The sequence below is a fragment of the Cynoglossus semilaevis genome, chromosome 13 (genome assembly GCF_000523025.1).
Source record: "Cynoglossus semilaevis isolate Cse_v1.0 chromosome 13, Cse_v1.0, whole genome shotgun sequence".
Classification (NCBI taxonomy): domain Eukaryota; kingdom Metazoa; phylum Chordata; class Actinopteri; order Pleuronectiformes; family Cynoglossidae; genus Cynoglossus; species Cynoglossus semilaevis.
The window spans coordinates 2,301,343-2,319,790 of record NC_024319.1 but is presented as its reverse complement, the minus strand read 5'-3'; the positions used below and the strand labels follow the sequence as shown (position 1 = coordinate 2,319,790).

Genomic DNA, 18,448 nt, shown 5'->3' with positions numbered 1-18,448 from the left:
CCTACTGCACAATTATATGTGGTGATTCTCAAACGTTATACTTCTACAAAAAAATATTTGTTTTTCCACCATCAACAGTAACGATAAAAGTTTTCGACGCGAGTTAGCGAACCTTAGTGGCCAATTAAGATAATACAGGGGATCCTAAAAAGTCAGAAGTTTTATTAACGTTTATAAACGTTTTTCCCATGTCCATTTAGGCCTTGATAATAATTAGATTCTGGAAAAGGTATAGCCAGTGGTGTTTGTAAGTTTGTTTAAATTTAATTTTGACAGAACTGCTTTCTTCTATCTTTTAAGCCATGATGTTCCTTATAGAGGAGCACCTACTATTTTGGAACATATACCTATCTAAATAAGATAATTTATAGATGTTATTCCCATCAGTTTGGGGGGTTCCACTGAGTGACGTTGAAGACGAAAAGTGGTTAAGATCGAAATACGATCTGCATCGCACGACTTACAAATACTATAATGTAGAAAATTATATATATTTTCACATTATATATACACACACACACATTATATATATATGAAACGTAAATTAATCCACAACCCACAACAACGTAAACTGTGCAGCACTAAGGCAATTCAACTGTAACTCGTGATCATTGGTCATTACGTGTCACATGACGTAAGCGTACGAGCATGCGTCAGAGCGCGCGGTTGCGTTAGTTTTGTTCCACTTCCGCATTACGCATTTCTGTGTAGCCTTTTAGCTGTTTATACTCTTCTCTGACACATTTACTGTGGAAAAGCAAGTTAATTGTTCCGGAGAAATAACGTTGTTATATCGACGCTTGCATCTAAAACATTCGGATTCGTTTACTGATTTTTTAAAAACATATTACTGCGGCCTTTTTCATGACAAAGTCAACCAGGAAGCAACATCAACACAGGAGGACTGACTGCATCGTCTTCTAGAGCTGTAACTTTTCTGTCAGTGCGTGTGTGTGTGAGAAACACAAAGCTGTTTCTACTCATCCACGAAGAAAGAAGTGATGAAGGTAAATGCAAATAGTTTCCCCTAACCTAGTTTGTACTGTTCTGGTACAAAAGAAAAAAATATATATATATTATGCTTCTCTTTTTATTTAGTTTTGGAGACACCATTTTAAAAATCGTTTTCGCTTTACTTACAATGCACATTAACATCAGTAATTTATTTAGGGACTGATTGTTTTAGGACTTTCTGAACGTTTGGTTTTTTTAATGTAGTTATTCAGGAATATTTACTTGTATTTATTTAAGTTTCCAATGCAGTTTTTTGCATGCACATACCAAGTAGGACAAATCAGGTATGTGGAGTTAGGTTAGAACTGTGTAAACACAACTTTGTTCAGTGTGTTATTGAGCCATAGATGCCTGCAAATCAATAAAGCAGATTAACAAAGACATTGTACAAAATACTAAATATATTTGTGCTTTTAGGCAGCTAGCTGTGGATGCCATTGATCTTTCTTTTGCAGTATTTCAGTCATTTAGAAGTATTTAGGGTTGCCTTTTGCTGCCTATGAGCTGATCACCTGGAGAACTCTTTTTTTTTTTTTTTTTTAAGCTGATCACCTGGAGAACTTTTTTTTTTTTTTTTTTAACCATTGTGATTTTTTCCAGTTGTTCTGCTGTTCCTGTGACAAGTCCCTGCTGCTGTGGACTCTGATGCTACAGCTGCTTCTGTTTAAAAATGTCATCTGTGCTGAGGGCATCAACAACTGCAAACTCCTCTACGAGTCAAAATCAGACTGGAAAATCCTCAAACAACTAGAGCCACTCGTAGGTAAAAAGTAAGTAAACTCCCTGCACATTCTGGGTCAACTATGTGATGTAAGAGCGCAGCGGTTGGATGAGTAAACGAGCATTTACAGAGAACTTGTTATGTCGACAGCTTCAGCGTTGTGAACACCACTGCAGGGGAAAGCTACACATATGTGTTTCAGTTGTGTGGGGATGCAGGAGGTGTTCCAGGTGCAGGGATTATTCAAGTGGACAGCAAGGGCGATGCCAAGAAGACGACTGTGATCGGCATGTACAACGCAACACAAGCCTTCGGAGGAGGTAAGTCTGTGCGGCGTAAACCTCTGTGCGTTTCAGCAAACTGGGATTACAAACGGTTTTATTGATTAATGTACATAATGATCCCTCACCTATTTCTGCTAAATATTGTATATGATTCTTTAGTCAAGTGACAGTCTTTTTTTTTCAGATGACTTGATGATGTTGATCTACCAAAATGGCGAAGCATATGATTCTCACTGTTCCAAGGAGAACCGAAGAGCGTTTGTGATGATCTCATGCAACAGGGACAAAGTGGTAACAAAAAGATGAATTATTGGATCAAATATATGTAATAGTTTGGATTCAAACCTACTTGTGAACTATTTAAACTCCGTGGGTGTAGTAACCCAGGCATGTGTCCCTCCAGATATGCTTTTGTCACATTTTTCGATTTTGCATACAGTATTTTGATGTGTCCTAAAATGAATGTATTTATTTCCACTCCCAGGGCCAGCTGGAGGTGCTTCTGGAGGAAAGGGAGAGGCAACAGGACTGTTTTTACCTTTTTAAGTTGGAGTCGAGCTCTATTTGCCCAGCTCTTCCGTCCGGGCTCAGCACAGGCTCCATATTACTCATCATGTGTGTAAACAAATTCTGCAAAGACCCAAACATGCTCAATGCGCAAAGATTTAAGACAAGAAAAATATCACTAATCGCCTACTTTTGCTCTTGCAGCATGATTTGTTTTCTGGCTATTTACCTTGTTGGAGGATTCCTGTATCAGCGGCTGATCGTTGGAGCCAAAGGAGTTGAACAATTTCCCAACCACAACTTCTGGGTGGAGGTTGGGAACCTGTCTGCGGTGAGGCCGAGCCACTTGGTGGATGATCTCTGTTAATTTTGACAAGCATTTTGTCATTTGACTAAATTTAATATTCATCTTAGTCCAAATTTAGTCATGAGAATTGTTTTAATTAAATTCAAATTGTTTGTAGACTAAATGCTGGACTAGAATGTGTTATTACCATTGTTATAGAATATTTTTATAACCTTGTAATAGGAAATTGCTCAACATTGTGTTGTTAAAATTGCTAAAATAGCACTATCAATATATACAATATTAATTTATTATCTGTAAACACAATACATTTAACGGTTACCTTCGGTCTAATTATACCATAATATTTTATTCATTAACATACACAGACGTAAAAGTATTACAATGATGAAAAGAGGCGGTGGCGAATTTGACTTTCGTAGCTTAGCCAGATTAGCTTAATTATTTTTCGTCGGTCTGCTTACCTTAGCACGAACGCCAGGACGACAAGTCTGCAAATAATAGCTCAAATTAGTTATGTTCTTGTCTCAAATAGTCGTTTGAGGTTAAGAGAGTGTCATGTTTTCGCTGATGTTAAAGTTTTACCGCTGTATTTTAAGCTAACCAGAACATTTACCGCTCCTGACTTCAAACGGTCTTCTTTTACCGACATACAGTCACGGTGATTGGATCTCCGTTATCATCCCGTACTCCTAGAAACAAGCAAAGCTCTGATTGGCTCTCGCCCGTAAAATGACGAATTCGGCGCTGATTGGACTGCGTCCCTACAAGATTTTCTTTGTCTTTATTAAGTTGACTGAGGCATCCATAACTTTCGTCACCGTTTTTTTTAAACGTTTCATAACTTCCTGTTCAGTTTGAAATGGTTGTTTCCTTAAAATTAGACAAAATTTATAGGGAAATTACCCAAACACTACTTTTCAGTTTCTTAGAAAAAAATGGTTGTTTCCTCAAAATTAGACAACATTTATAGGGAAATTACCCAAACACTACTGCAGATGCATTCAGATTTTGTTCACTATATTAAAAAAAAAATTATATTTTACAGGACGGGTGTGACTTTGTGTGCCGGTCACGCAGTCGAGAGGAACCCTCAGCCTACACCGGACTTCCCTCAGAACCTGTGGAGGAGGAGCCAGAGGAGAGAGACGACCACTTGCTACCCATGTGACCTCAATGTGATAGAAAAATGGGATGAAAATCTTTCACCATGTGATGAAGTTTACTCTTTCACAGATGAGATGAAATTGCTGTTAGACATGTGTCTGCTTCTGTTCCTTATTATGGTCTGGTTTGCGTTGAAAACCAGTTCTCAGACTTGCGCCTTGAGCAACTGCTGTTGACCTGCGCTTTGTGTGAAAGGATTGTTACTCACAGACCAGAGTGTACTATACTCCATACATTTCATGCTAAGACCTTTGGTCTATAACTCGTAAGTTGGCCAATGCTCCATATGCCACAGTGAGAGTCTGACATTGCTCACTTTGAATCCTGACCACAATGGAGCACATAAATTCAGGATATATTCTATAATTATTTAAAGTTGTTCATTTCTACTTGGCTAATTGTGTCGCAGCAACCTGTTCTTCCTGATGTCCTGGTTGTGCACTGACAGTGGGAGGCTCTAAAAAACACAGAAGTGCTTTTGCTTGCTGGCTTTAGTTGGTTAGTTGTAAGACGATCACTGATATCTGAGCACAGTGGTTTATATGATAAGAAAATCACTGGAGGTGTCTGGCATTTCCAGACTGGAGTAGACTTAACGCTCACTTTATTTTTTCGGAAAGCACTTGTGCTAACATCTATAAACTGGTTATTTTTGTCAGGCCTAATCATCGCGGTCCTTCATCTGTCTATCACACAGATCAACCATGTGTCACATTTCCTGTGTTACATCTTTCTGATCGTTGATTTTAGGCCAGTTGATGATTTGATGCTTTTCTCAGAAAAATGTTTCCGTGAATAATCTGTACATTGGTCTGTATTTAGATTAGAGTAAATTAAATGTACTGCAAAATATGTTCATAATCACAGGCACTTACACCAAACCATTAGTCAAAAACTACTGTTTTACCAAATCTAAACGCTTTCGATTAAGTGACTACAGCTATCTATGAATATGTTATATTATAGATATTTCTTCATAAAGTCGATATTGTCAAACAAGGCGATTAGAAAGTAAAGCAGAGTTTTGTAACATCACGCCTACACCTGGAGATGTCAGTGAAGCAGGTCTTTGTGTTACATTCATGGATCATGTTTATCAGTTTGTCTTTTGCACTTTGTCTTGGTTGGCAGTTCGTGTTTCAGTGAACAGTATCCTAAATCACAGTGTGGTGGTCAGTCTTACACTTCTGGACACCTTCAGATTTTCTACCTTGTTTTTCACCCATTCACTTGTGTTTTTGTCCTCATTGCTTTATAATATAATGTGAAACCTGTAACTATTTTTTTTGTTGTAGTTTTGAAATCACATCACACACCAAATTGCAATCACATTCGTGCATTTCATGGTCTTTAATAAAAACACAATTAAGAATAACATTGTAATCTGTATTTTATTTTGAAGACACCTTTTAATCAACCTCTGGATTGAAGTTTGGACTAAGGTTTACTTTTAATACTCTTTCAATACTGTTTTTTATTATATTATTAATACTATTATATTCCTGATTATAAAAAAATAGTAAACCGTTGAGGGAAAAGGGAAAAGCAGGAGATGATGTTTCAGACCATACTCAGAATAAATAATTCAAAAAGACTGTCATGTTGTCAGGGTAAATTAGCAGTACTTCTGTAATACTTAATACTTATGTAAATAATATGGTACTGGACAATTATATGACTAAATTTAAAAGTTTTGGAGAATTTTTTTTTTAAAAAAAGCACTAGTGACCTGGGGAGGGCAGCATTGCACTTTCAGTCCTCTGACCTGCCAGAAAATACCGCGGCAGAATAAGAGTGTGTCGCGGGGGTCGGAGTTTTGTTGGAGGCAAAAGGAAAGGGGGGCAGTCGTTGTCTGCTGCTGAAAACTGGACCGAACCTTAAATTCCTTGGATTTTTTTTTACAGTCGTAATTGCTGTATCAAGGTAGGTACGATTTTCCTCCGCCCGTAGTCAGTTAAAGTCGCTTTAATTGACGATGCGATTGTTACGTTGCTGCTGTACCTTCTGTAAAGTAGCAGTGCTAGAGGGTTAGCCGAACTAACTAAATAACGCTGCTGTTTAAAACAGAAAACGCCACTGTGTGCCACCGAAGAGCTGCTTAAACTTATAATGTTTCCGTTCGTAACTGTTCTCTGCTTGTTGTGAGAGTAGCAGCAGATTCCGTTGTGGTTTTTACCACCGCGGTCCAGCCCCTGTCCCTCACAAGTGATTTTCCAGCCCCCCACCCCCGCCCCCCTTCCATGTTCTTTCTTTCGCATGCATATATCATGTTGGCAACTGGTCAGTTGGAGAAAGAACACCGTTACGTTTCTCACCGTTATGTGACAACGTCTGAAAAACGTCCTCCATCTCCGTGTAGACGTACACGAAGTGGACGGTGAATCACGGAGCGTGTCAGATTTTAACCAGACAACTCTCTTTATTTATGTTTTTTTTTTTTAAAGAAAAAAAAGTATTTTCGAAACTCCTATGGAGTTTTACATTTGGACGCAAAACGGCATTAAATCATATGGGTTTTTCATAATCGAAATGTAAACAGTTGCTGCTGTTCTGATCAGCACTGACATCTGATGTATAGACAGAAAGATGTAAACAAGTCAAATACAACGGAAGGAAAAATATCCACTGACTGCAGACGATGAGTAATGAATAACTAATTTAAACCAATATTTCTAATGTAGATTGTTTGGTCTTTGGAGAGCTTGTGGAGGAAATTCTAAGTCAAATTTGGGAGAAAAAAAATCTGGAATTGTTGTTTTCATTGGCGATTTCCTTCTTTGTGAAATTCCTAACCATAGATTATATTCTGGAATATTTTAGTGCCCTTTCAAGAAAGACTAGGAGGCAGTCTTTACACCTCTGTTAACCTCTTTGGGGGGGGGGCGGAACATGCAGATTAGGGATTAAATTGATGTAAATTAACCACAGGTATCACAGTGCGCGTGAATGGTTGTTTGTCCAGGGATGGACGGGTGAACTGTCCATCACCGATCCGTCTTTTTCCACTTAGAAAATGAATGAATGGAAATGATTCTGTCCATCATCTTTTTTCACTTAGAAAATGAATGAATGGAAATGAATCAGCCTGTTTGTCTGTCGCCACACTTTTTTTTTTTTTTTGTAATATTGTACATCAACGATACCTTTGTGTGTGGATGTGTTTGCTGCAGCAGCAGCAGCAGACATGGACGGAGGTGAAGACCAAAACAGCAGCACCGCCACCAATGGAAACCCTCAGACCAGTGGGAACTCTCGCACGCCCCAGATATCTCAGATGTCTCTGTACGAGAGGCAGGCTGTTCAGGTGAGAGTTGGTGATGATGGTGTACAGACTGTCAGATCAGATTGGTGTAAATGTATGTTTATAAATCTCACCACTTGATTCGCTCTAATGACTGTGTGTCTGGGTCTGTGTACGTGTGAAGGCCCTTCAGGCACTGCAGAGGCAGCCACACGCTGCCCAGTACTTCCAGCAGCTCATGCTGCAGCAGCAGATCAACAGTGCCCAGCTCCACAACCTGGCTGCAGTTCAACAGGTACCTGTGGTTATGACTGTGAAACACCGATAAATAAACATGGTCAACAGAAGCTTCATATTCATCCACTGCACGTCTCCCTTCAAACCAGGCTACACTCGCAGCCAGCCGCCAGTCCAGTACCCCGAGCAACAGCATGTCCCAGTCACCTACGACCGTGAGTTAGTTTTTTTACTCTTCTTCTAAATCTGACTCCGGTTTCTCCATGAAGAACACTCTCTGATTAAACTTTTTCTCATTCATTTTTTTTTTCTTTTAGGTCAACCACAGCACCACGTCTGCAGTGAGGATTTCCTTTTTTTTCTTCTTCTAGGTCAACCACAGCACCACGTCTGCAGTCGGGACCATGACTAATCCTCGTCCTCACGGACCTGCCACCTCCGCAACAAGTCCAGCACTCAACCAGTCAGTGTTGCTGGGCGGGAACTCTGCCGGACAGGGCCAGATGTTTCTGAGGGTGAGTTTAGAGGATCAAATATCAATGACAGAAAAAAAAAAAGAATATTTTCCGCGTACTTTTTTTGGAAAGAAGAATATTTTGCATAATAATCAAATGAACCTTTTATGTTTCGAGCATTTCTACAGTAAACTACAGTAAACAAGCTAAGGTTTGTCTTTTGGTTGATACCCAGGGTATTTGATTTTTCTATATTATTATTATTCTAGTACAGCATCATGATATAAAGGGCTCAGAGTCTCAGACTAGGATCACACTGGGACGACAGTGACACTGGGGGGGAAACTATATCGCTATATACTTATACTGTAGTACCGCAGTATTTCCCAATATATCGTATCGTGATACATATCGTATCGACAGATGCTGTACATGCCAATACACACTCCTACTATTTACTTACTTGACTCACTGTGTCTTTCCAGGTCAACCGCTCTCTCAGGGCTCCACTCGCCTCTCAGCTCATCTTTATGCCTGGTGGTGCAGCAACTGCTACTGTGGCAACAGTGGCCCAGACACAGCCTCAGCAGCAGCAGCAGCAACAACAGCAGCAGCAGCAGCATGAAGTTGCTTCTACACCTGGTGCACAGTCAGACATGGACCAGGTAAGAGCACGGTGTTACACCGTTCAAATCAGTCTCACTTGTATCTACACTCACTGTCTCTCATCGTCCTAGTATTTTATTGCTGTGACGTCTTCCTGCTGCAGGTACAGAACCTGGCTCTACACTGTGGCTCCACTCCCAGAGCAGTTACTGTCAAATCTGAGCTGCCAGACAGGAAAGATGTTTCCAGCTTTCCTATTGGTCAGCAGCAGCAGCAGCAGACTTATTCTCAGACAGCGCAGCAGCATCAGCAGCAGCATCAGCAGCAGGTTCAGCCACAGCAGCAGCAGCAGCAGCAGATGGTCAAACCCAGTTTCCCTCAGCAGACTCCCACCAACGCTTTGACTGTAAAAACTGGGAACCAGGGCTTGACTGCTGCGTCTGCCGCTTCGGTAGCTCCGTCCTCCAGCTCCTCCGCCGCCCTCCCTCTCTCCCAGCTCCTCCTGTCCTCCTCTGCGGCCCCCGTCATCTTGGTGCCCACCTCCAGTGTTCCTACCTCCACTCAGGGCTACCCGATTGGTTCAGTGACTCCAAAGACCAACGTGAACACTCAGACTCTGGTGGTGCAGCCGCTTCAACAGAGCAACTCCTCCACAGATAAGGGTCCAATTCCCATCCAGCCCAAGACCGCTCAGGGACACCGTCTGCCCGTGCAGTTACCCCCTCGACACCCTCCTCCCATTCTCCCTGCCCCACCCAGCAACAGCCAGGCTGCCTCGGGGGCACACAACCCTCCCCACATCCCTGTGCAGCTGGTTGGAGCCAGGCAGGGTTTAGCTGGAAACGCTCAGGCGGTGCCTCTGGCTCAGGCTCGGAGCAACACTTCTCAGGAATGTAGTGGCAACGTTAGCATGGCGTCAAACAGCAGCGCTTTGGTAAGACCAAGCGTCTGACACTGGGCCACAGTCGCTCTGTCCTGGTGAAAGTCCAAGCACAATTTTTAACCCAATCCGTGTCTCATTCCAATTTAGCAGCAAACAAAGCCTGTCATTGGCTCGTTGAAAAGGAAATCCGACTGTGACCCCCCAAACGAGATGGTCACGGAAACATCAGACTCTGCCTCCATGAAGGACGCGGCCCCTCCCTTATCACCAGCTCCTACCAAGGACTCAGGTTTGTCAACTTCACTATGGTCCCTAAACACTTTAGGCCAGTAAATGAAGAATAATACAATTCCTAATAAAATGATTCAACTATTTTTTATTATGTTCTACTTTTTTTTAACAAGGTAATTTGCCTCTAAATTCCAGAAATAATTAAAGTTTTTCACCCAGATGTTCAGAGTTAAAGTGCATTATTTTTAATTAAAGCAGCACAAAAAATATCCACAAAAGAGAGAGCCCCAGTACCATAAATGGTACACGTACCATAGTTTGAGAACCACTAGAGTAAACCCTTCCTTTATTTGTTTTCCTGAACCAAATCCTGGATCAGCTCAGCTGACGTCAAGTGTTGGTTTTGATTCTGTTCCATGAGTTTCAAACCCGTGACTTCGTTTCACTCCTTCGTTCACCGTAGCTCTTCCCGCGGCCGCTGCCTTCCTGCCCCCCCCCACTCTGACCTTACCTGTGCCACTGCCAAGAGTCGGTCACGGTGACAAAGACAGAGCGCCGGTCCCTCAGGCTGTGGTCAAGCCTCAAGTTCTCACTCACCTCATAGAGGGCTTTGTTATCCAGGAGGGGGCGGAGCCTTTCCCTGTGAGTTCAGCCGGCCGCAAAACACACACCAAACCAGAGCTTGAACCACACATACCGTGCTTCTTCTCATCACACGTTTCTGACCTGCTTTACTGTGAAAACGACAGGTGGCCGGACTTCTCAAGGACAGAGACTTTGCTCTGGCGGGACGCACAGAAAACGGACCTCCATGTAAGGAACGGATTCAGTGTCCGAGGAGGTCGAGTTGATTAGTGAATGAAATGACGATTGATTGATTGATGATGTTGTTCTGTCTCTCTACCTCCTCAGTGCTGAAGTGTGAATACTGTGGAAGTCTGGCACCAGCCAGTCAGTTCAGAGGCTCGAAGAGGTTCTGTTCAAACACTTGTGCTAAGAGGTAGGAGAGTCCGGCTCTGTCCTCGACACCATGAGAAAGAAAACTGTGTCACATGTGACGACGATGATATTTTAAAAAAAAGCAAACGACTTGTATTTATTGAATGTTAGGTTTATATTAAGTCAACGTTAATATTAAATATTTTGCAGAAATGTTGACGTGTAAACATCGACCAAAATATTGCAACAAAATAACTAGAATTTTAGCAGCAATTGTAATAAAAATAAGTGTCAGGAGGAAGTGTTAAATACTCTACTAATTTAATTAATTAATTTTATATTGTTTTTTTTTAACCTTTTGCATCCAAGTCATTCATCAGTTGTTGTTGTTTGAGTTCAACTCCAGTTATTAACTGTTATTAACTTATTAAACCCGTCATCGTTCACCACACCCTGTAATTGACTGACAAAGCTGTCGATTAAACCTGCTGTGCCGTTGTTTTGACCCTTTGTCCTCTGGTCCACAGGTATAATGTCAGCTGTAGCCAACACTTCAAGACCAGCAGGGGGAGGAGCGGCGCCGGACTCACGTCACCGCCCTCAGCCTCCTCTGAGGGCAGCGGGAGGCGCAGAGGCCCCTCACGGAGGAACAGCTCTAATATCACCTCCAATAAAATGTCAAACAGACACCCGCCAGTCAAGGTAAGGCCACCAGGGGAACAGAGTTCTCAAACCGTGGTGCCTGGACCACAGGATGGTACTGGGTCCCTCTAGTGGTACCAAGGGGAATGGAATGGATCAGATGAGAACATTTCATCAGGAAATCTCTCTGTTTTTTTTTGTCTGTAGTGTCACTCTGAGTCCAGTCGGTCGGATGACGTGTCCAGCGACGGCGAGGAAGAAGAGGAGGACGATTCTCCTTCACTTTCACCAAGCTCCTCCCACTCCTGCTCCAGAGCGGAGCACAGCGCTCCTCAGTCGGACAGCTCGGCTCCTGGTAGTCTTCCTCTGCAGGGGGGCAACTTCCTGTCCGCCACTCCTGCTCAGTGGAGCGTTGACGAAGTCTGCAGGTTCATCTCTTCACTCCAAGGTTGGTGTTTAGAAGGGGAGCGGCGGCGCCTCCTCTTGGATCCCACGCCACGTGTCCTCCAGGTCCGTCCTCAAGGCCGGGTCTTCTTTTCATCGTCTTCTCTGTCTCTCCAGGCTGCGAGGAACTGGCTGCTCAGTTCCTGTCGCAGGAAATCGATGGACAGGCGCTCCTGCTGCTGCGGGAGGACCACCTCATCTCCACCATGAACATCAAGCTGGGTCCTGCACTCAAGATCTGTGCCTCCATCAACAGCCTGCGTGAGTGACGTAGTCGTCCACAGGTAGATCCAACTTGAGGCGGAGGTTTCCGGGGACAATGAGGGACATCTGTCCTGGACAAACGGACCGTGTGTCTTCTGTTGTGTCCTCTGACATCAGGAGGAAACACAACAGATACACACACGCACACACACAGAGTTATGAACGATGAACATGGAGACAGAAGTGTGTGTGTCGGTGTGTGTGTCTGCAGTAACGACCCGTCGGTTCTAAAATGAGCAGAACCGTTGCCTTCTTTCAAACAGTGCTTTAACTTTGGTGACGAGAACGTCAGCAGCAGCCGCTCCCATTTTTTTTTTTTCATTTTGTTACTAGTTTGTTCAGTGTTTTTAAGCATTTTATCATTATGAGCAGCGACATTCAAAAAAAAAAATCCTAGGATTTTAATTAGATCATTTTACAACTTTAATTTTTATCTTGCCTTTTTTTTTTACTACAATCAAAGTTATTTTTTCATTGAAACAGTATAGTTTTAGGAGCCTGTATAAAACCCAGTGTAGGTAATCGTCACACTCTGTTCTCTTAAACGCTCCAAGTTCTCTGTCTTTATGTATGTATGCAATAAAACCAGTAAATAATCCCTGTCACAGGAGCTCCATGTTTTTATTCTTTTTTTTTTTTACTTCCACTTGAAAAAAAAGAAAAAAATACATTCCACCGGTTCATTTAAAGGTAAACAGTTTGACTCATTTGATAAAGTGACAGAATAGTATATATTTTACATACATATATATGTATATATGTGATGTCTACTTCATGTTTCATATATAAAATACACCATATATTTACAGCAGTTGTAAACATTAAAGTTTAGAATCACTTCATCATATGTGTAAACAAGGTCGTATAAATTAAAATAAAAGAATATAAATTGATTGCAAATTTTAAATCAACAAATGTACATTGTTATATTGATTTATATAAAATATTTCCTTCATTTTTTTAATTTTTTTTTTTTGTTGCACAAACCTTTCAAAGGAGAAAAACCCAACCATTTAAAGCTGCAGTGTCGGTTTCCCGAGTTTTCAGACACAAATCACCGACTTCGACCAAAGTGCAGGGGCTTCTGAGAAAAGTGCAGTTTTATTTTTTTTTCTCACTGATTTTCTTCACGGTCGTCAGAAAACAGTGTAGCTGTTCGATTCCCCGTATCCCGCCTCCTGCAGGTACCGCTCAACGTTCACGATGCCCGATGCTTTCAGAAGTTTATCGGAGGCGGTTTTCTCGGCAGAGATGAGTTTTCGGCCCAGGTCGATCATGGTGGGTCGGTCCTGTTCCTTCCATTGGCAGCAGCTCTTGATGATGGAGTAGCTGAAGGAAACAGAGGAACCAGTGACGGGAGAAGTTCTACATTCCAGTGGTTTCATGGCCGTGTGTGTGTGTGTGTGTGTGAGACTTACAGCGTGTTGGAACAGTTGGAATGTTTTTTCAGATTTTTTCCTCGTTGATGGAACTGTAGGAGTTCACTCACATGGATTTCTGCAAACGGAGCTTCACCTGGAGAACAAACGTGTAGAGGATTCTTTCATTCACTTCTTTAGGCATGTGTATGTGTTAACTACGCCCTTGGACCCGCCCCCCACCCCAGTCCCCAGAGCCCCCCCCACTTACCCAGTGTCACCATTTCATACAGCAGTACACCAAACGACCAACTAGAAATGACACAAACACAGACCATAATGATGACTTTTCAATAAACAAATGTTTTCTAGTGAAGCAGACCAGGACCAGGACCAGGACCAGGACCAGGACCGGGACTCGACCAACTCACATGTCGCTGCTCTGATTGGCCGGCCTCCTGGCCAACACCTCTGGTGCCTGCCACTTCTTCATGCTCGGATCTTCGGCCTGGGTGACCCCCTGGTTCTTCCTTGTGTAGACCCCGTGCAGACCCCACAGCTTGGCCGTGTGCTCCTTACTGACCAGAACGCTGCGGGCGCGGATGTTTCCATGAAGAAGGTCTTTGCTGTGAAGGAACTCCTGTGACAGAACAGAACAGAACAAGACAAAAAACGTCTGAAAGTCAGGTCGGAAATCCACTGGAGGAATTATTTATTTTAAACTTAAACCACATATTTGGCCTTGGTGTTTCACTCGAACTTCCACATATTTGGCCTTGGTGTTTCACTCATCCAATCATCTTCCACGTTGCATTTATTTAGTTACTGCAGTCGGTACCAGTGTCACTCTGTTTGGACCTCGTCTCCAACTTCTAAACTCCAGCTTCATTACGTGAAACTGATATCGGAGAAACTGAACTCAGTGCTGCCCCCTAGTGGATATATTGCCTGGAGGTGGCTCTGCGGGTCAGCCAGTCTGCCGGACCTGTTCTGCCACGACGAGGCTTGTCACCCATTCACAGGGAGGAAGCTCCACCCACATCAGCTTCCAGTTAAACACCGCAAGTCATTTCATACTCGGTCGGCCGATATCGTCGGACATCTCTGATTATTATAGTCAGTATTACTAGATGAAAGTTCTTTTGTTTATATGGTTCTGTGTCAGATTGATGACACGGACTGTAACACTCACCAGGGCGGAGGCCACCTGTTTGGCCATGGTGTAGATCAGTCTCTCGGTCATTTCACACGGAGGATCCACACTTTCCTAAAAAACCCAACAGGACAAAGGTCAAGGTTGTTTTTATACGACTTGACCTCAGAGTCGACTGGGCGACGAGCGTCCCACCTGTCTGCACCTCCACAGGAAGCTGAGCAGGTCTCTGTTCTCCAGCTCCTCCACCACCGTCACCAGAGGAGCTCGCAGGGAAACCACACCCAGAAGCTCCGGCAGGAAGGGATGAGGGCCCAGCTGGGCCAGGAAGGAGGCGAAGCCCAGGAAGCTGTGGCGTTCGGTGGCGTCGGCGTTGTCTTCAGAAAAGAGAATGTTCTAGATCAGATAACGTTCTGGAGACCTTTGTAGCTGAAGGTCAGCAGGTCCTCGAGGTCAAAAATGTCTCACCTTTCAGCACACGCAGAACCACGTTCCTGTTTTCCATCCATGCCCGGTGAAGGGACACGCAGGAGTTGGTGCGCAGGCTGAAGTCCGCCGGCAGGGGACTGACTTGGTTGAAGGACTCGGGCAACCGTTGGCGGGGCAACTCTCTGGGCTGGACGACGGGGTTGAAACTGGGTGTGTAGGCCTCCGGGGGGAAGCCGGGGGGAGGGGCCGATGACCTCATTGACATGGAGAGGCTCTTTGAGGAATAGGTGTTGGGGGGGCTGAAGGTGGAGTAGGAGTTGGACATGTCCAAGGCGATACTTTCATGTTCAAAGACGTTGATACCTGGTGGAGCTGAAGGTGGAGAGAGAGAGGAAGAAAATTCAACAAAAATGTTTTGTTTCAAAAAAAAAGATGAATTGTATTGCAACACTATGAAAATCATTTTTTAATTTGAAAATTATGATTGTACTTAAAAGTGGGGGTCACGCCCCATGAAAGGTCCAGAGTTATTGACGGCAGGGCCCAAAAACCAAACAAATTTTAATGCAAATATATTTTTGGTTAAAAGAAATAGCTCTAAGGGACAGTATTTTTTTTTCTTTTATTCAACTTTTTTGCTGCTGGATCAACGACCACCGCTTGAATGTCGAGTCTGCTCTTCTGTCTTACCGTCTATACCGTGCAGTATCCTCCTGGTGGTCACTTTTGAGGTCCTCGGTCTGATTTTGTCCACTCTCTCTGGACAAAAGTGAAGCAGCAATATGAAGACGAGAGTGACCAGGAAGCCGGACAGCAGCAGGACGGGCACGATGATCACCTCCTGCTCGTAGACACGGATCTCTGCCAACAGGAACAGAGGCGGAGAGTGAAGTGGCGGCTCTGTGGTTAGCTGCTGTTTGTACAACACGTGCTGCTATGTTTGTTCGTCTCCCGGCTCGGATGAACAGGTTGTTGACTTATACAGTAGCCAGTGCCGGGGGTTAGAATCCAACTCACCACATAAGGTGTCTCCGTGGCTGCAGAGATAGTCTGACTGTGATGACGAAGACATCTCGACGACCGAGCTGAAAAGGAACAGGAAATGGAAGTCGGCTTTTTTAGTTTCCATTGAATTGAAATCTATGGGTTTGAATGTTCTTGTTGCAGTGCAGTGATAGAGAACAATATGATACGATACAGTGTGATACATTACATCACATGTAGCAATACCATATACTTCCATTGTCCTGTACGACATTTTCTCATGGACTCGACACTTAACTAATTATTGCTGACAGAACTAAGAAGCAGGAAGTTTTCCTCTGCTAGAAATCTTTTTTCTAGCACAGTTTTGTTTGTTTGTTTGCTTGTTTGTTTGTTTTTGTCAAAGACAAATCCTCCAGAATGTTACTAATATGGAAACACCAGTGAAGAAGAGAGCAGACTGAAACATGGAGGTCAGATAAACACTGGACCTTTCCTGGAAAATATGTAAAAACAACAGACTCAAACTGCACTGAATTGATATCATAATAATCAGCTGGGGTTTTTTTTTTTTCAGAGCTCACTATCTTCTCCCACACGGACAAACCTGTATTTTAGGTTTAGGCTTTAGGACGAGATGAGAGGGAAAAGGAAAAAAACTGTGTTATTCATGTCAAGAAATAATATTTGTCTTCGAACTTTTCGACCTGTCCTTGTCCAGGCTGTTGTTAGTCCATCCTGGAGTTGAAGTTGTATTACGTCAGACATCCTATCACAAAACAGTAAACACACCAGGTATAGACGACACACACATGTGTTTGTGTTCTGACTGACGCAGATCTATGATGTGGAGTTGGTGTCAGTTAAAGGCAGATTCACACAATTTCCATAGATATAAATAGCAAACGGTGGAGCGACACGTTGACCTGGCGTCATCTTTCTACAGCACATGTGATCCTCACTGTCTCGACCTGTTCCTCTGCATTTTTTACACACATTAAATCCAGTGTTGCACCACACACACACACACACCCACAGGGCAAACACAAATGTCAAACAGCACTGGCACACTTTGGAAATTACATCTAGAATATGAATCTAGCAACGACAACACAGAACTCATGAATCTTTTACAGTAATATTCAGGAGGGAGTGAGAAACTCAGAGATTTTCCTCTGATGCACGACCACAGCTCACTCCACCGCACTTCCGTCTTTTATGGTTTCTAATCAAATCAGACTGTAAAAAAAAAAAAAAAAAAGTGTGACGTGTCGTAAACAGAATCTTACCTGAGCTCCTAAACCTCTGTGTTCAGTTCACCTCCGTCACAGTCGGTTCATGATCCACTCAACCTCATGCAGCCGCCTTCTCTTCTCACACTTCCTCAGACTGAGTGTCGTCAGGGTTCTGTTGTTGTTCTTCAGCTCCTCATTGTTTTGTTTTGTTCCACGTACGTAGAGTCTCAGGGGATCAATGTGCAGCTCTCTCTGTTTGCCTACGTTCAACTCCACCCTCTACACCTGCTCCTTCAGTGTCCCTTTCTCCTCCTCCTCTTCTCAAACTCCCTCTTCTTTCCTGATCATGAAATGATGCACCAGACTCCTGGTTCTGGTGGATGTTGAAGCTCACTGGTTCTGTGGTTCTCTGCCTGACGACAGCACTCATCTGTCATTTCTCAGACACACACATTTCAGCTACTTAAAACCATGCCCCTTTGCCCCCCATCCCCCCCCCCAAATCCTTCTTTGTTTAAAAAAAAAAAAAGAAAACTGGTCCAGCAGCTCCGAGTCGTTTTTAGTCTCCTGTCCTGGTTTAGTTTGGTTGTCATTGCCCAGGAACCTGAATGACAGGATTTGCACTCTCTGGAGTATTTAGGTTGCTATATATATATATTAAAAAAACTGCCTTTGCTTCTAGGTTGAGTAATAAAAATAAACATACCTCCAGAGAGTCAAACAATCTCAGACCAAATACACTGGAGTATTATTTTTTTATATTACATTTTCCTCATTGTATTGTCTTTGTTACTGATAAAATATAATATATATACCACGTCATACTCCCTGTCGAGCTCTTGTCCTCTGTGTTTTACTTTTTTGGTACAGAATTGGTACAAAGTCTTTAACTAGTTTTAAGGGTTGAAACAACGATTATAAAGAAAATGTAAAGTCACAGGAAGAACCTAATAAATACAATCAAAATTATTATTATTGTTGTTTTCATACATAAATATATGGAGATCCTTGATTAAGTATGTGAACAAGTATAATCCACATAGGGACAAAATAATTATTTGGATCTTTTTTCAAATATTTTTATTGATTATACCTACATTAAAGAACCTCTTCTATAATTCCACTTCTAAAGATAATGTGTAACGAGTTTAATCACATCTTACTCAGCCTCCGTCTCTGTCAGAGCGTGAACACTGAGGCAGTCACACAGTCAAGCCCGCAGGTGGCGGTAGCGTACCTGACGTTCTGGGGGGTTTCAGCAACAAAGAAGATGAACAAACTGCATCGAGTGACGTCAGCGAACAACAGGAGACTTGGACCAGAGCGGTTGCTTGTTGAGTAGAAGTT

The 18,448-nt window shown here is 42.9% G+C and overlaps 3 protein-coding genes across 6 annotated transcripts; 2 read left to right on the top strand and 1 right to left on the bottom strand.

Moving 5' to 3' along the window:
• Positions 1-661: 661 nt before the first annotated feature.
• m6pr (mannose-6-phosphate receptor (cation dependent)) lies at positions 662-5,375 on the top strand. The gene is made up of 7 exons (XM_008322734.3): positions 662-1,007; positions 1,615-1,784; positions 1,886-2,055; positions 2,204-2,310; positions 2,504-2,634; positions 2,731-2,857; positions 3,882-5,375. Exons 1-7 carry the CDS (start codon positions 1,002-1,004, stop codon positions 4,002-4,004), a joined length of 834 nt encoding a protein of 277 aa, XP_008320956.1. The 5' UTR covers positions 662-1,001; the 3' UTR covers positions 4,005-5,375.
• Positions 5,376-5,765: 390 nt separating this feature from the next.
• On the top strand, positions 5,766-11,947 carry phc1 (polyhomeotic homolog 1). Of its 4 annotated transcripts, none has more exons than XM_025061358.1 (14): positions 5,766-5,923; positions 7,171-7,304; positions 7,426-7,536; positions 7,628-7,693; positions 7,850-7,993; positions 8,419-8,598; positions 8,703-9,473; positions 9,573-9,711; positions 10,117-10,295; positions 10,403-10,466; positions 10,566-10,653; positions 11,120-11,294; positions 11,442-11,682; positions 11,796-11,947. In XM_025061358.1, exons 2-14 carry the CDS (start codon positions 7,185-7,187, stop codon positions 11,945-11,947), a joined length of 2,430 nt encoding a protein of 809 aa, XP_024917126.1. In that variant the 5' UTR covers positions 5,766-5,923; positions 7,171-7,184. The 4 variants fall into 4 exon arrangements, with proteins under 4 accessions (XP_024917126.1, XP_008320957.1, XP_024917125.1 ...); XM_008322735.3 differs by having other exon boundaries at positions 5,770-5,923; positions 9,570-9,711; XM_025061357.1 differs by having other exon boundaries at positions 5,771-5,923; positions 7,177-7,304; positions 9,570-9,711.
• Positions 11,948-12,262: 315 nt separating this feature from the next.
• On the bottom strand, positions 12,263-17,581 carry styk1b (serine/threonine/tyrosine kinase 1b). The gene is made up of 10 exons (XM_008322736.3): positions 17,156-17,581; positions 15,900-15,967; positions 15,573-15,743; positions 14,922-15,254; positions 14,649-14,830; positions 14,493-14,567; positions 13,732-13,940; positions 13,572-13,612; positions 13,361-13,457; positions 12,263-13,271 (listed from the first exon to the last, which is right to left on the bottom strand). The coding sequence occupies exons 2-10, from the start codon at positions 15,952-15,954 to the stop codon at positions 13,079-13,081; spliced, it is 1,356 nt and encodes a 451-aa protein (XP_008320958.1). The 5' UTR covers positions 15,955-15,967; positions 17,156-17,581; the 3' UTR covers positions 12,263-13,078.
• Between the last annotated feature and the right edge of the window lie 867 nt (positions 17,582-18,448).

Bases quoted from the DNA above. Each gene is read 5' to 3' on its own strand.
- m6pr (XM_008322734.3), top strand. The intron at 2,635-2,730 runs GTGTGTAAACAA...TTGCTCTTGCAG, and splicing joins GGCTCCATATTACTCATCAT to CATGATTTGTTTTCTGGCTA. The intron at 2,858-3,881 runs GTGAGGCCGAGC...TATATTTTACAG, and splicing joins AGGTTGGGAACCTGTCTGCG to GACGGGTGTGACTTTGTGTG.
- styk1b (XM_008322736.3), bottom strand. From the start codon at position 15,954: ATGTCTTCGTCATCACAGTCAGACTATCTCTGCAGCCACGGAGACACC. The intron at 14,831-14,921 runs GTGAGACATTTT...TCTTTTCTGAAG, and splicing joins GGTTCTGCGTGTGCTGAAAG to ACAACGCCGACGCCACCGAA. The intron at 13,613-13,731 runs GTGAGTTGGTCG...TGTCATTTCTAG, and splicing joins GCCAATCAGAGCAGCGACAT to TTGGTCGTTTGGTGTACTGC.
- phc1 (XM_008322735.3), top strand. From the start codon at position 7,185: ATGGACGGAGGTGAAGACCAAAACAGCAGCACCGCCACCAATGGAAAC. The intron at 7,537-7,627 runs GTACCTGTGGTT...CCTTCAAACCAG, and splicing joins ACCTGGCTGCAGTTCAACAG to GCTACACTCGCAGCCAGCCG. The intron at 8,599-8,702 runs GTAAGAGCACGG...TTCCTGCTGCAG, and splicing joins CACAGTCAGACATGGACCAG to GTACAGAACCTGGCTCTACA.